Source organism: Phascolarctos cinereus, unplaced genomic scaffold (genome assembly GCF_003287225.1).
Source record: "Phascolarctos cinereus isolate Bilbo 61053 unplaced genomic scaffold, phaCin_HiC Scaffold_2;HRSCAF=192, whole genome shotgun sequence".
Lineage (NCBI taxonomy): Eukaryota > Metazoa > Chordata > Mammalia > Diprotodontia > Phascolarctidae > Phascolarctos > Phascolarctos cinereus.
The window spans coordinates 41346283-41361746 of record NW_027555625.1 but is presented as its reverse complement, the minus strand read 5'-3'; the positions used below and the strand labels follow the sequence as shown (position 1 = coordinate 41361746).

General features: G+C 47.0%; 1 protein-coding gene across 10 annotated transcripts in view; it reads left to right on the top strand.

Moving 5' to 3' along the window:
- KIFC3 (kinesin family member C3) overlaps positions 1–15464 on the top strand; it is a 90071-nt gene that overhangs the window by 50156 nt on the left and 24451 nt on the right. For 9 of the 10 annotated variants that reach the window (XM_020963628.2, XM_020963633.2, XM_020963627.2 and 6 more), the window contains 4 exons: positions 605–804; positions 12668–12733; positions 14954–15094; positions 15199–15438. In XM_020963628.2, coding sequence (XP_020819287.1) covers positions 605–804; positions 12668–12733; positions 14954–15094; positions 15199–15438 — 647 coding nt within the window. The remainder of the gene's footprint in view (positions 1–604; positions 805–12667; positions 12734–14953; positions 15095–15198; positions 15439–15464) is intronic. The other variant, XM_020963634.2, reaches the window with a different exon arrangement.

The following is a 15464-nucleotide window of genomic DNA, read 5'->3' as shown; positions in this document are numbered from 1 at the left end:
AAAATGCCTTCGGCTTGAGTCTTGTCTGTGGCATTAGTTTACTGTGAGATTTGGGGCCACCCATTTTCTCTGTCTGAGCCTCAGTTTCTTCATCTGTAAAATGGCAGGGTTGCTAGATGTAAAATGACAAGACGCCCTCCGAGGTCCCTCCTAGGAAACATTTTCGCACGTCTCCGATGTCTAGAGAATCACGGAGGCTCTGCTTCCTCCTCCTTCCACCTCGTGCCCCTCGTCACACTGAACCAGGGAACAGGAGAGCCTCAAGCTGTCCACTAAAGTAGTTTTCTGTCAGGCAGGTTCCCCGCCCTGGCTCCCACGCTCCCTCCCTGAGTCCATCTGGAGGTGGTGTCTGTAGTGTGGCTTCCATTCTGAATTGCTTCCCAGGGCAGGCATCCTGGCTCCCCGTTAGATCTCTCCACTGACGTCCTCATTTCTATTTCCATCGATCTCATGACCAGTCACTTGAGCTGCTCAGGAAAGCTTGTGATAACGCTGAGCCGTTGGCTGAACCCCCCTGACACTGGCCCAGCCACCCTTGCCCTTTACCTGCCCCAGGGAGCCCTGCGGGGTGGGGGGCCCCAGCTGATGCTCCTTTTGGTTACAGGTGGGAGGCTCTTTGGCAGCGGGAAGTGCTCAGGCCTACCTGGGGCCCACCAGTTACCCATGATCCAGAAGATGGTGGAGTCCATGTCCCAGCTCCAGGAAGAGAAGGGCCGACTGCAGGAGCAGTTAATGGCGTTGCAGAAAAAGCTGACCCTTCGGGAGAATGACCAGCAAGCTGTGTCCACTCAGCTGCAAGCTCAGGTACTGACACTTGCCATCGACGGACGCCTGAGGAGAAACTAAAGATGGGGCCCGGGGAGTCTGTGTCCCAACCGGAGGTGGGACGTCACTTCACTCCAGAGAACAAGCGTTGGGTTTGGAGTCAGGGGACTTTGGTTTAAACTGGCTACTTACTGTGTGACCTTGGATGAGTCATTTCTTCACCTCTGGACCTCATTTTCCTTCTTTGTAAAATAAGGGGTTTGGACAAAATGTTTTCTAAGATTGTTCCTGGCTAGAAATCCCATGAAATCCCATGAAATCTCTGGAGTATGAGAAATCTCTCATACTGTTGTACCAGGACCAAGTGTTAAATACCTTCTTGTGTCAGGGCCTCACAAAAAGAGGTAGTTTGCTTCCCTTGGGCTTGGTAGCAGACTTAGGAGGCTAAGTGGTTGTGGCAATAATTGAGATTCCTGAGCTTGCTTTTCTAATTTCCCCACTCACTCCCTGAGCAGCATGCTTCCCCCAAGGGGTTAATACCTGTCTTTCTGGAAGGTTTTGTAGCTTCATTTAGAAAACTCATAAGACTCTTGAAATGTGGTAGAAATGCCAGCTAGAGACAAGTGACTCAGTCTCTCCAGAGTGAGGGATTATATCCTTGGTGGATAAGGTTCAGCTTTTAACTGAAAGAGGCATATTTGTTTGATTTCATGTTCAAAAGCTTGGAGATTTCCTTCCTCCTTCTCTCCCTCCCACCCTTCCCTCCCTCCCTTCCTTCCTTCTTTCGTTCTTCCTTCCCTCCCTTTTTTCCTCCTCTTTTCCTCCCTTTCTTCTTCCTTCCCTCTTCCTCTCTCCCTCCTTTCTTCCCCTTCTTCTCTCCTTCCTTTCTTCCCCTCCTTCTCTCCCTCTCTCCTTTGCTCCCTTTTTCCTCCTCCTTTCCTCCCTTTCTTCTTCCCTCCCTTCCTTCCTCCAGCCCTCCCTCTGTCCCATCCTTCCTTCTTTCCTTCCCTCTTTCCTTTCTCCCTTCTTCCTCTCCTCTCCCTTCTCCCTCCTTTCCTTCCTTTTTCTCCTCCTTTTTTCCCTTTCTTTCTCCTTCCCTCCTTTCTTCCTCCCTTCCTTTCTCCCTCCTTTCCTTTTTCTCCTCCTTTTTTCCCTTTCTTTCTCCTTCCCTCCTTTCTTCCTCCCTTCCTTTCTCCCTCCTTTCCTTCCTTTTTCTCCTCCTTTTTTCCCTTTCTTTCTCCTTCCCTCCTTTCCTCCCTCCCTCCCTCCCTTCCTTCCTTCCTTCTTTCCTCCCTCCCTCCTTTCCTCTTTCAAAACAAAAGAGAAAGCTGACAAAGGGAAATATTTTCATGCTTCCTACAAATCAGGACTAAAGGAGTTTGGGGGATCATAATTTTCCCTCCCAATGCCCTGTTAAGAAGTGTCTCGGATCATAGGATTAAAAGCTGGACAGGGCCTTTGGCGTCACTTAGATTAACCCTGGAGAGAAGTAAGGCCTAGAGAGAAGTGACGTGTTACTTCCTCGTCAGTGCCCCAGATACTGGGCAGCCACGCCAGGGTTCTAACCAGTGTGCTTTAACTCCAGAGCTGATCACTGCCCTTGCCCCTGCCCTTCCCTGCCTCTCGATTTCAAGTTAATCTACACAGGGAGAACCACCCTGATCCGCGCACTTGCCATCCCGCTGTTGCCTTGAACCCGGCCTGTTGTGCTGTCAAGAAGCCTCTCCTTTCCTAGCCTGCCCTTGGACGTTCTGTCTGCTTAGAATGCTCTGTGTCTGGCTTCAGCAAACCGGTTCATTCTGGTCTTGTCAGACCATTTCTGCAGTTTACACCAAAATGGAACGGTGGCGCTCGTGTTTGGAGGTGTCAGTCGCCTCCCCTGGCCTGGTGTCATCCGCACACTGAATTAGCTAACGAGCACACTCTGTTTCGCCATCTAGGTCACTGGATGCAGCAAACGCACAGCCCTTTTGGGGCCAAGGTCAGGCCTTGTTGTTCCCAGCTCCCAGCCTCTCCACGGGGCTCTGCCCTTCCACCCACTCGATAAGCACGTGTATTTTCCTACTTTACAGAAGAGCACGTTCCGGGTAAAATCTTATCGCCCCCCCCCCCCACATCTGCCTGCCGGGTTTAGACAAAGACAAATCTTTGTTTTAGAAAGCGATGCGATAAGTCCAACGGGCCCCCCTTTTTGTGAGGTCATACTGGTTGTGACCTTGGATTTGGTGCTAGGAGTCAGCGTATTGATTTTGTGACCTTTTAAAAAGAAATCTGTTTGTCTGGGGGAGCTCTGTCATTTCTCCTTGTCGTTACCTCCTTTTCCCCCTCTTCTTACTTAACAGAAGCGGTCACTTGTCTAACGTTCCAGACTCCTCAGTCGCTGTTTCTGATTAGATGCGTACCTTTCTTCCAATGTTCCAAGCCAGGTCTGAGGATGCAGGCCCGGTATGGGCTTGAGGTTTAAAGAGGCTTTCACCATGTCTTCTCCAGCTTATGTTCACCTTTCCTAATATGTCTCTAGTCTCTGTTCCCAAGCTATCACATTGCCTTTACTTAATGAAAAAAAAATTTAAGATTAAAAAAACCCAAACCAACAACCACCAAAATCGGAGGTGAGCTTTTCTATTGACATCTTACCGCGAATCCCCTCTCCTCTGGGTCTGGCAACTGATCACTCAAACAACCAACATCTATTAAGCACCTACTATGTGCCGGGCAGTATGCTACGGGCTGAGGATAGAAAAAAGAGGCGAAAGAGAGTCCCTGCCCTCAAGGGGCTTACAATTTAGTGGGACACAGTAGGTGCTTAATAAATACTTCTGGACTGATTGATTCTAATGCTAATCAATGTCATTATCATCATTAAGACCATCTGTGCTGTTGAGACCAAGGTCAAGAGAAATAAGAAAAAGAAGCTTAGCTTCTTGGTGAAGCTAACAATAGCTTTAACTTGTTCTGTGTAACAGAGATAAAATTTGAGATTAGCAGTTAATTCAGTAAGTATTTATTGAGTGCCTGTGCAGATGCACCCTCCAAGCAAGCTCAGGTGGCTTCAGCTCTGCCTTCTGAATTAGAAAATTGCTTCCTTTTAGGAACTGGTTCACACGTGGCTTCATCTTTCGGTTCTTCTGACACATCCAAGGAGAGTTTCTCATTGTCACAGAAATCAGGGATTTGGGCAGCTCTGTGAACCCACCCCCAGAAGCCCATGCTCTCTCTTTGGTTGTTAGAGTAAACTCCAGCTTCAAAGTCTCTTCTTTCCCTTCAATCCATTCCAAGCCAACAATTAGTAAGCACCTACTGTATGCATGTCATTATACTTGTATCATAGTTATTTGTATGCTTATCTTACCTTGGACTGGATCGTAAATTCATAGGAGGATAGCTTATTAAAACAGAAAGGGACCTTGGCAATGAGGGGATGCATTGGGTTAAAGTGTTAGGGCTTTGGTGTTAGGAAGACCTGAGTTCAAATTCTGCCTCACAGTCTGGCTAACTCTGCGATCCTGGGCAAGTCTGCCTCAGTTTTCTTACCTGTAAAATAATAGTATCATACTTTTCATGAGGATCTCAAATGAGAAAATATCTGTACTGTGCTTTGCAAACCTTAAAAATGTTATATGAGTGGGGCAGCTAGGTGGTGCAGTGGATAAGAGCTCCAGCCTTGGAAGCAGAAGGACCTGAGTTCAAATCCTGCCTCAGACACTTGACACTAGCTGTGTGACCCTGGGCAAGTCACTTAACCCTGATTGCCTCACCAAAAAGTGAAAAAAAAAAAAGACTATATGTATAACATTTGAGTGGTAGTTGCTGTTATCAGCATCATCTGATCCAATCCTCACAAGCGACAGAGGAGGAAATGTGGGTTCCTAGATGTAAAGTGAGTTGCCCGTGGTCCCAAGGCTAATAAGGGGCACTCCCAGGCTTTCTCTCTATATATCTAGTGTTCTTTTCTCCAGGGCCCATGGCTCTATCCATGAGCCTGGGGTCTTATCTCGCTTTTTATAGTCTCAGGCACTAACAGATATTTATGAAATAGACAGAATTAAAAGGCACCATACTTAGGGCTGGGTCTAAAAAGATGAAAAACAATACCATTCCCTTTCCCAAAGAGGTTATAGTCTGGGGTGAGCCTTGCCTTGAATTCTATCTACTACAAGTTAAGAGGTATGGAAAGAGTGGCTGGGGACACGGAGGAAGGAAGGACTTCTTCCTGGGCATGGGACAAGATCTGGGAAGGGCCTGGAGACCTCTTTGGCCCAAGGGTATGAATGGGCACGGTGTGAAATAAGACATGGAAGGTGGGTTGAACCAGAAGCTTCTCTGCCATAGACTGGTGGGTTCAGATCTGGAGGAATCATAGAGGCCATCCTTCATTTTACATAGGGGGAAACTGAGGACCAGAGAGGTGGCCAAGATCACACAGCTTGTGAGTGTGGGGATTTGAACCTATGCCTTCCTGAATGTCAAGTCTAGTAGAGGCTTTTCCATTGGGCTATGCTGCCTTTCCCTGGGCCTTTTACTTTTCTCTCTTTATTTCTTTTTTGTTGTTTTTTTTTTTTTTTGCTTTTTGGTGAGGCAATCAGGGTTAAGTAACTTGCCCAGGGTCACACAGCTAGTAAGTGTCAAGTGTCTGAGGCTGGATTTGAACTCAGGTCCTCCTGACTCTAAGGCCAGAGCTCTGACCACCTAGCTGCCCCTGCCTTTCACTTTTCTTGGTCTTGTACTAATTTCTGGACCTTGGAGCAAGAGTGCACACACTTAGTATATCTTCCCTACCTCTCTACTGATCCCAAAGGTTTCTGAGATCATGGAATCTATCATCCGGATTCCAAGGTTTGGGGCTCTATGGAAGGCAGAACTTCTCATCAGAGCCATCTAGTAATGGAAAGAGCTGACTCTGAAGTAGTGACCCCACCATGTACTGGAGTGATCAGGCAGAGGCCAGAGGACTACTGGTCAGAGGCATTTTGGTCACGGAGGGCCTTGGAGTAGATTCACAGGCCCATTAACCTTGGGTCGGTGGAGAGACTTCAGGGGGTCTGTGAAAAGGACATTTTTATTTTCGCAGACCTCTGGTTCCCTTTGTAATCTTAGGCAGTTTTAAAATTTGAGAACATAATTCTTAGAAGGGGACAAGCTGGTTCCCCAGCATGTCACCAAAGGGGGTGGTCCAGGACACACAAAAATGTTGAGAAACCCTTGGACTGGATGACTTCAAAGTCTCCCTCCTGCTCCAGCATACTGTAATTTTCGGCACTAAAGAGGTGGCCAAGCCTTGACCTGTGCCCCTCCAGTGTAGGTAAGGTGGACCAGGATAGTCAAAAAACATTATTAAGCACCTACTATGTGCCAGGCATTGTGTACCCAGTGACAGTGTAAATGCATTGAAGGCAACACATTCCTGCTGATGGAAGAACACCGCCAAACAACACACATAGATGGTGGACCAGTAGGTGTGGATGTTCTCAGATTTTATCTCTGTTACATAGACCAAGTCAAAGCTGTTGTTAGCTTCACCAAGAATCTCAGCTTCTTTTTCTTATTTCTCATGACCTTGGTCTCAACAGCACAGATGGTCTTAATGACGATGATGACATTGATTAGCATTTATAGAGTACTTTAAGGTTTGCAGACTGCTCTGCAAATATGATCTCATTTAATCCTCACAACAACCCTGGGAGGCAGGTACTATTATGACCCCCATTTTACAGAGGAGGAAACTGAGGCAGACAGCGATTAAGTGACTTACCCAGGGCCACTGAGCTAGTGTCTGAGCTAGATTGGAACATGATTCCAGGTCAAGCTCTGTCTACTGTCCTTTGCTTCACCTCCTCCTCTCTGACCTTCAGAGGCTTAACAAAATCTCAGAGCTGGAAGATCCCCCTGACGCCATCTAGACCAGGCTATTCCTGAGCAAGAATCATCCTTGTATCTACAGCATCCCTAACAAATGGCTGACCTCTAGTGAGGCAGAACCCACTCCCTCTGCAGCCAGGGTCTCAGCCTTTTTTGGGGGTGGGTGTGTCCTGGACTCCTTGGGTCAAAGCTGGTGAAGCTTATGAACTACTCCTCAGAATCAGATTTTTAAATACATAAAATAAGACACATAAGTTTGCAAATAAAACCAATTACAATGAAATGCAATTACCAAAATACATGAAAAAAGAAACTGAGTTCATGTGCCTCAGGTTCAGAACCCCATGTCTGGAAGGGTCTCACTTTTGGGACCCCCTAGTTTTTCCCTCAGAAGTTTTTCTTTTTTCTTTTTTTTGGCAATTAGGGTTAAGTGACTTACCCAGGGTCACTCAGCTAGTGTCAAGTATTTGGCTGAGGTCATATTTAAACTCAGGTGCTCCTGACTTCAGGGCTGGCACTCTATCCACTGCACCACCTAGCTGCCCCCCTCAGAAGCTTTTCTAATCTGTCTCATTGAGCTGTAATTTCCTTCTCTGTCCCTCGTTAACCCCCTGGGGCAGAGCAGAAGGAGCATTAACTTCACAGGGAGGTCATGAAGAAGACAGGTCCTTCTGGAATCTTTTCTTCTCCGGGCTCCCCCTCCTCTGGGGTCCCTTCTTGACCGCTTCTCATAACTCCCTGCTTCTCAAGCCGCCAAGATTGTTCACATCTTTGTGTTTCATAGGTCAGTGAAGAAGATCCTCAGCACGGAGTCTTGGGACCCAAGTTCAAGTTCAGACTCAGGAACTTACTAGCTTTGTGACCTTGGGAAACACATTTGCCATTTCCAACCCTCGGTTTGTTTTGTGACTAATCAAAATCACATGTATGCGGGTGCTTCCTATCTTTTAAGACCGGGCTCTGTGGATGGGAGTTTGAGCTCTTTGAACCTGTCTTTGAACCTGGCCTCCAGCCTGCTTAGTTTAAAACCTTGGGTGGAGCTTCGGGCCTGGATCCAGGTTCGTTCAGAGGAGAGGTTCTCAGACTGGGGTCTGCTTACTTGGTTTTTTCCCCATGTTTTAAAAACTATATTTTGCTATAATTGGTTTCCTCGGTAATTCTGTATGTTTTGTTTGAGCCCTCATTCTGAGAAGGGCTCACCACACTGCCGAAGGGGACGGCCAGAACACCAAAGAGGCAAGGCACCCCTGATTTAGAGAATAAGCAGTTCATTAGCATATAGGCCAAGGAAAGAAGATAATTAACATGCTTAAAAAGTGATAAGTAAAATGGCCACACCTTAGGGCTGGGAAAACACATACCTGAGAAGGGCAGACAGCTTTTTCTTAATCTTTTTGGAAAAAAACAAAACCCCAACCTAATGTCTCTGCTGAGAGTGATGAGACTTGCTGGGAATCTGATCAGGGACAGGCTCAGACTTCCCATTTTCCCCAGGAGATGGGTAGGGCAGTGAGGTGAGGAGGTCTCCTCTCCAGGCTAATTGATGACTCAGTTTCTCTGACTGTTTCGGAGCCTGGGAAAGAGGAGCACAGGGTGTTATGAGATCTCCAGAATGTATTTCGCCCATAAGCAGATGTTACAGTGAAATATACGACCTTCACAATTGTCCCGACAAGAGATGACAATGCTCCCCACAACCCCAAACGCTCCCCTCCACCCCAACCCTGGGCTTCAGGCTGAGCTCCTTTTGGAATAATTGGTGGGTGCTGTCCAGAGGGAGCTCCTCCCGGGACAAGGTCAGTCTGGGGTCATGACCAGCTGCCCCGACTTGGTGTCACCCACAAGAATTTGGGTCCCACTTAGAAAGGCTGGGCCATCATGGACAGAGCCCTGGTCTGGGAATTCAGCCTGTCTGGTTCAACCACATACCAGCTGTGTGACCTTGCATAAGTCAATTCAATTCAACTGTGGGCCTGAGATTCCTGGCCTATACATTGAGGGTTCTGGACTAATGTTTCTCTTAAGGCCATTTCCTGTCCTGTCCAGCTACACTGAATGAGGTCTTGTGCTTCACACCTCACTTGCCTCCTCTTTCTTTATCCTGCTCCCCCTCCATCCGGCTGCCTACCTTGGTGCCAGTGTCTGCCTTTCACCTAGAAAGGTCACTCCCCGAGCCAAGAAGCATTCTTTCAGCCTCCCTTCTCCCATGTCATCCTTCTCAGAGCCTCATCTATGCTGCTAATCCCTTCCACTAAAGAACACCTCTCAGAGGCATAGCTGAGCCTAGCTCTTGTCCCAGGGTCACAGTGACATAACGTGATATTATCAGCAGTCGAGTTGCATCTGAACTTTTAGATAAAGCTGCGAAACTCTGTCTCTGCACCCAAAATTGGGAAAATTCAGCTTGAGGGCCTGGTTTTGGGAGAGCCTTGAGTCAGAGCATATTTTTTTAAGAGGAACCGTGGTGTGTGATCTGGGTTCAAATTAGCCGTTTCCTTGTGTCCCCTTTAGCAAATATCTTCATCTCTTTTGCCTTCTACTGCTTTATTTCTAAAATGAATAAGCTCATCTAGATCAGAGATTTAGGGCAGGAAGGAACCTAAAAGGCCATTGGCTCCCACCCTATCATTTTACGGAGGAGGAAACTGAGACCCATCAAGGCTAAGCAACTTTGCCCAGTATCACCCAGCTGTCTGAGGCAAGATTGAACTCAGGTCTTCCCTTCCCTACTCAATAAATTCCATTGGTTCCCTATTATTTCTAGGATCAAATAAGCAATCTTCCATTTTAGTATTTACTTCCAAGACCAACTCTCTTCAGGGCGCCATCTTGAATTGCTAAGGTTTCTTCCAGTTTTATATCCTAGAGTAGACTCATTGTTTTGATGGTCTACACTCTACACCTTCACCTCAGCCTAGCTTTGACTGTCCCCTGCTTCATCCTTCCTGTCGCTCAGCCACCCCTACTTGGAGCAGGTTGGGTGTGTCTTTCTGCCTTATGATTTGGACAACGGCATTGCCTGACTTCTGCTAGCTTACCCTTGCTTCCAGATCAGATTCAAGGTGCTTATCTCTCTCGCCCATGGACATCATGCTCCTTAACTACTCCATACTCTTATTTCTACTCCCTCCTATCTCCTTTCCTTTGCTTTTTTTAATTAAAATTTTTTTTAATTGATTGATTGATCGACTATCGTCAATCCCGGCCTCCTGCTCCCTTGATTTCCACCTTGTTTCTTTCCCATCTCAAGTGTTTCATCTTCTTCCCTCATCTTCTCCAAATCACAAGAGCAAGTTCTACTCTTCTGACCATCCTCTATGGAAGCCGACCACTGAGGAAGGGGGTGCACATTTCTGCTTGGTGAAATGAGACGTTCGCTCTCTTTTTAAAGTCTGTTCCAGGCAGATGTGCTGACTTTTACCATCTTGTGTATTTTACGTCTGCATTAGGTTGTCTGTCAGGCTCAGATTGGAGCCCTCAGGGTAGACAGTAAACCCCAAACACCATGTTGGTGCTTAACTGCTAAATAATTGGGCTCCCATTGCTGTGTGTGTAGCCTGAGTGGAGGAACAGGTATCCCTTCTCCTTCTGTACCCTGTATGAGAGGCATATTTGGAGATGACTTAATGTTTATGTCTTTGGCAACAGGGCTTTTAAATTTTTTTTTTTGGAGGGGGTGAGGCCCTCAACATTGGCTTTTTTGCTGTCTTGCCAATGAGGAAATTCCACAAGCATTCCTGTTGTAATGCTGGAGGAGAAGAGCAGTTGAGCTTGACTAGGCTTTCTTGGGAAACTTTGTTCTCAAATTTTATTCCATGTCCCAGCCCAGTGTTTCTCCCATTTTAGAGAGAAGTCAAGTTAGCAAGCATTTATAAACTGCCCGCTATGTGCCAGGCACTGTGCTAAATGCCAGGGACACAAAGAAAAGCAAAAAAACAATCTCTTTTTCTCAAAGAGCTCACAGCCACAGCAAATGACTGTACAAACAGGATATATAGACCAAAAATTGAGGAGCTGACTCAGAGGTAAAATATCAAAGTCGCAGAGGATCAGAAAAGGCTTCTCACAGATGATGGGAGGATTTAAACTGAGACTTGAAGAAGACAGGGAAGCCAGAAACTCCTCAAAGGAGTTGAGGAAGGAGAGAGTTCCAGGCATGGGGCACAGCCAATGGAAATGCCCAGAGTTCAGGACGTGGAGGGTCGTCTTGGAGGAACAACAAATAGGCTGGTGTCATTGGACTGGAGGAAGAAGACTGGAAAGATGGAAAGGGGCCAGGTGATTGAAGGACTTTAAAAGCTAAACAGAGGATTTTATGTTACTTAATAAGCATTTATTAAGCACCTATTATGTGCCAGCATTTGTAAAGCACCCATTATGTGTCAGACACTATACTAAGTGCTAGGGAGACAAAGACAAAGGTGAAAAAAATCCCTGACCTCTAGGAGCTTACATTCTAGCTAGGTAAGCCAATATGTACGCACACATATGCATACAAAAATACATTTGTGTATATATATGTGTGTGTACACATATACATATTGATATATAGAAAGTGATTTTTGGGGGAAGATAATAGTAGCTTGGGGGATCAGGAAAGACCTCATGTAGAAGGTGGCAATTGAGCTTAGCCTCAAAAGAAAATTAGGGACTTCTGAAAGGCAGGTGAGAAAGGAATATTCTAGACATGGGAGAGAGCCCATGAATTGTCAGGTATGAGGAACAGTAAGAAAGATCGTTTGGTTCAGCTGTGGTGGGTGTGGATGGGGTGTAAGGTACAGTCATTAGCCAGAGAGGCAGACTGGGACCAGGTGGTGAAGGCTTCAAATGCCAAATGGAGGAGTCGCTACCTGATCCTCAAGGTGATAGGGAGCCACCGGACCTTATTGAGGAGGGGAGTGACACGGGCAGATTTGTACTTCAGAAAGGTCATTTTGGCAGCTGTGGGATGGATGGATTGGAGATGGGGCTCAAGTCTCCTTACATCACTTTGTCCGTGGTCATATGTGGCGTTCAGTGGCAGACCCCACATTCAAACCCAGGTCTTCTGACTCTAAGATCAGTATTAAAAAAAAACCTGGCATCACAATTTCTGGAGAGGATTCTTGGTGTTAGAGAAGTGGGTGGGGAGACCCAAATTTTGAGTCCCATTAATATGACTGTGCCAGATAAGAGATGTAACAAAAGTTGTCTGGAAGCAACCAGGCTTATTTCAGAATTTTCTTCTTTGGGAAGATAAATCTATGTAAGAAATAATTTTTGGAATTTACTGGAATTTTCTGAGTAGAGAAGCCACGTGAACCTTGTTATGTATCTCACTATTAGGTAGATTTGTATATTCAAATTCTGTCCTACCTCCCCCCACCCCTACATGACAAATATTCCTAACAGAAGACAGTTATTCTACAAGGTGGATACTAGTCTTGGGACCCAAATACCAGTTAGCAAGGTTCCTACTCCCAGTTATCTCTTGACAGGCATGGGCTGGCTGGAAAATCAGTCAAGGAGGTGGGGGTTGGGGTGGAAGCATGAGTAGGACAAAGAAGGGTATTTCTTCTTCACATGCTTTCTCCTGACCCTTCAGAACACAGTCATGGGGTTTCCCTCTCTTCTTGGCTCTGATCATATACTCCAAAGTGGACTCATAGACCTGGGGTCTATGGGTTCCATCACCCTTGGAGAAAGACTCTAATGAATGAAGCATTCAGGAGGAAAAATAAAAAAGCACAGTGTATTTACTGTCAGCCCTGACAGGCCATCTGTTTTGTCTAGGGGATTGTAAGACAAAGAGGAGATCATGGTTTGGGGAGGACCTAGAGAGAGGTCAACCCGGCCATTCTTCTGCGTCTAGGAAGGACTGAGTCAGGAGGCAAGCCCCGAGTGGAGAGGGTAGGGTCATTTTACAGGAAAAGATACTGAGGCCATCCCTCTTCCCCCCCCCAAAATACTGAGGCCTAAAGAGGTCACCCACCCAAGGTCACACAGGGGACATGCCATGAGGATGGAGAACTGACTTACCGTAACTTTGGTTTTGTGTTGACAGGTGGAAAATCTGAAGGAGAAACTCATTGGCCAGGTCCAGGAAGTGAATAGACTCCGTTCAGAGCTGGTGAGCCTCCTTTGACATGTACTTGGGGAAGCTGATGTGGTGAGACCTTACATGTTCACTAACTGCTCATTATATGTCCACCTCCACTTCCATTTCCGTTGCCATCTCCAGTCCTTAAAGCACGGCTCATATAGACTAGTCCTCCCATTACATCTCTCTCTCTTTCTTTCTTTCTTTCTTCCTTTCTTTCTTTCTTTCTTTCTTTCTTTCTTTCTTTCTCTTTCTTTTTCTTTCTTTCTTTCTTTCTCTTTCTTTTTCTTTCTTTCTTTCTTTCTTTCTTTCTCTCTCTCTCTCTCTCTTTCTTTCTCTCTTCCTCTCTTTCTTTCTTTCTCTCTCTCTCTCTTTCTTTCTCTCTTCCTCTCTTTCTTTCTCTCTCTCTCTCTCTTTCTTTCTCTCTCTCTCTCTCTTTCTTTCTCTCTTCCTCTCTTTCTCTCTCTCTCTTTCTTTCTTTCTTTCTTTCTCTTCTCCTTCTTCCTTCCTCCTTCCTTCCTTCCTTCCTTCCTTCCTTCCTTCCTTCCTTCTTCCTTCCTTCCTTCCTTCCTTCCTTCCTTCTTTTCTCTCTCTCTCTCTCTCTCTCTCTCTCTCTCTCTCTCTTCTCTCTCTCTTTCTTTCTTTCTTTCATCCAGGGATAGGGAAACCTGAGGCCTTGAGGCCACATGTAGCCCTCAAGGTCCTCAAGGCCTCAGGTTCCTCACCCCTGTCTGTGGTCATAGATTCATCTACATGTATGTAGGGATAAGTATAGAAAGACACAAAAATGTACACATTCAACATAGCGGTTAGCATTTATATAACACTTTAAGGTTTGCAAAATGCTTTCAATATGTTATTATACCTGATCCTCATGACAACCGTGTGAAGGAAGGGGTATGCTATTATTAGCCCCATTTCACAGATGAGGAAACAGGCTGAGAGAGCTTGCACGTCTTGCCTAGAGTGACAGAGCTAATAAGTGTCTAAGGAGGACTACGGTGGCACACACGACTGAAGAGGCTCAGGTTGGTGGATTGCGTGAGCTCGGGAGTTCTCAGGTGTCTATGCTAAGTCTGACACAGTCTGGAGAGCCCCTGGGAGTAGGGGGCCACCTGGCTGCCGAATGCGAGGCAAACCTGCCCGGGCTAGAAATGGCCAGGTCAAAGCTTCCACATTGTTCAGCTGTGGGGCTGGGCCAGCGAGCCTCCCCTGCGCTTCTAACCCAGACAGTATGGGGAGACCCAGTCTCAAACACAACAAAGTTTCTAAGGTACACTTTGAACTGAGACCTTCCAGACTCCAGCTCTCCATCCATTACACAGCCTAAATGCTCCAAAGCATGTGTATGTGTGTCTATTTTAAGATGTATGTATTTATGTTTTATATATTATATGACAGCTAGCATTTATATAGGCTAACAAAGGACTTTAAAAATATTATCTTGTTTTATCCTCACAATGACCCTGGGAGGTAGGTGCTATTAGTATTCTCATTTTACAGATGAGGAAACTGAGGCAAACTGGGTTAAGTGACTTGCCCAGGGTCACACAGCTAGTCAATATGTGAAGCTGGATTTGAACTCAGGTCACCCTGACTCCAGGCCCAGCCCTCTCTTCACTGCACCGTGTGTGTAAGTATGTGTGCGTGTGTATGTATATGCATACATACCCACATATACATACGTATTTGTTATATAATATGTCTGTTTATATGTATGCACATAAATCTATTTAGATGTGTGTATATGCATATACATATATATGTACACACCTTTTTTTTTACCTAAGTAAATTTTACCTTTGGTACTAGAATATCACACTGCATTTATGCTTACAATGACCATGGTAGTTTTGCACATCCACAAATAGAGATACATCCTTATTATTGGCGGAAAAAAAAGGGTATTGACCTCACGGTCCAAATCCAGGAGAAGCCTTTGGATTCCTGATGTTAACCGAATGAGGGTTCACTTGAAGTGGACACAATACATTCCTAGCATGCCTCGGGGCGGGGGATGTGTTTAAAATTGCCACCCTAGGCTAGGTGTGTGACCCATTCTGTAGCAGCTAGGGGATCTTTCGACGGCTTCGCTCTCGGGAAAGAGGCTGCCGGAATTCCTGGCCGGGGTGGGAAGGGAGAGGTGTGCCCAGCGCTGTCCCAGCGGCTGGCCGGCCGGCCGTATCTCCCCTTGCCCTTGCCCCTGCCCCTGCCCATGCCCATGCCCATGCCCGTGTCTGTCCTTCCCAGGGAGGCACAGACTTGGAGAAACACCGGGATCTCCTGATGGTGGAGAATGAGCGCCTGCGGCAGGACATGAAGCGATGCGAGGCCGAGCTGCAGGAGCTGAGAGCGCGGCCTCCCCCGTGCCCGGACTGTGAGCATAGCAAGGTGCGCATGGACGGGGCAGCCTGCCAGGTGCGGCCGGGGCGCAGGCGCTGGGCGTGGCGGGAGGGGAGGCCTGGGCTGACCCCCACCCTCTCCCCCTGCACCAGGAGAGTGCCCAGCTGCGGGAGAAGCTGGCTCAGCTGCAGGTGGAGACGGAGGAGAACAAGGGCCGGCTGGCCGAGCTGGACCTGGAGGTGCAGCAGAAGACCAACCGTCTGGCTGAGGTGGAGCTGCGCCTCAAGGACTCCCTGGCCGAGAAGGCGGAGGAGGAGGAGAGGCTGAGCCGGCGCCTGCGGGACAGCCAGGAGACTATCGCCACCTTAAAGGCTCAGCCTCAGCCGATTAAGGTGAGGCGGCCGCGCCCCTGACCCGG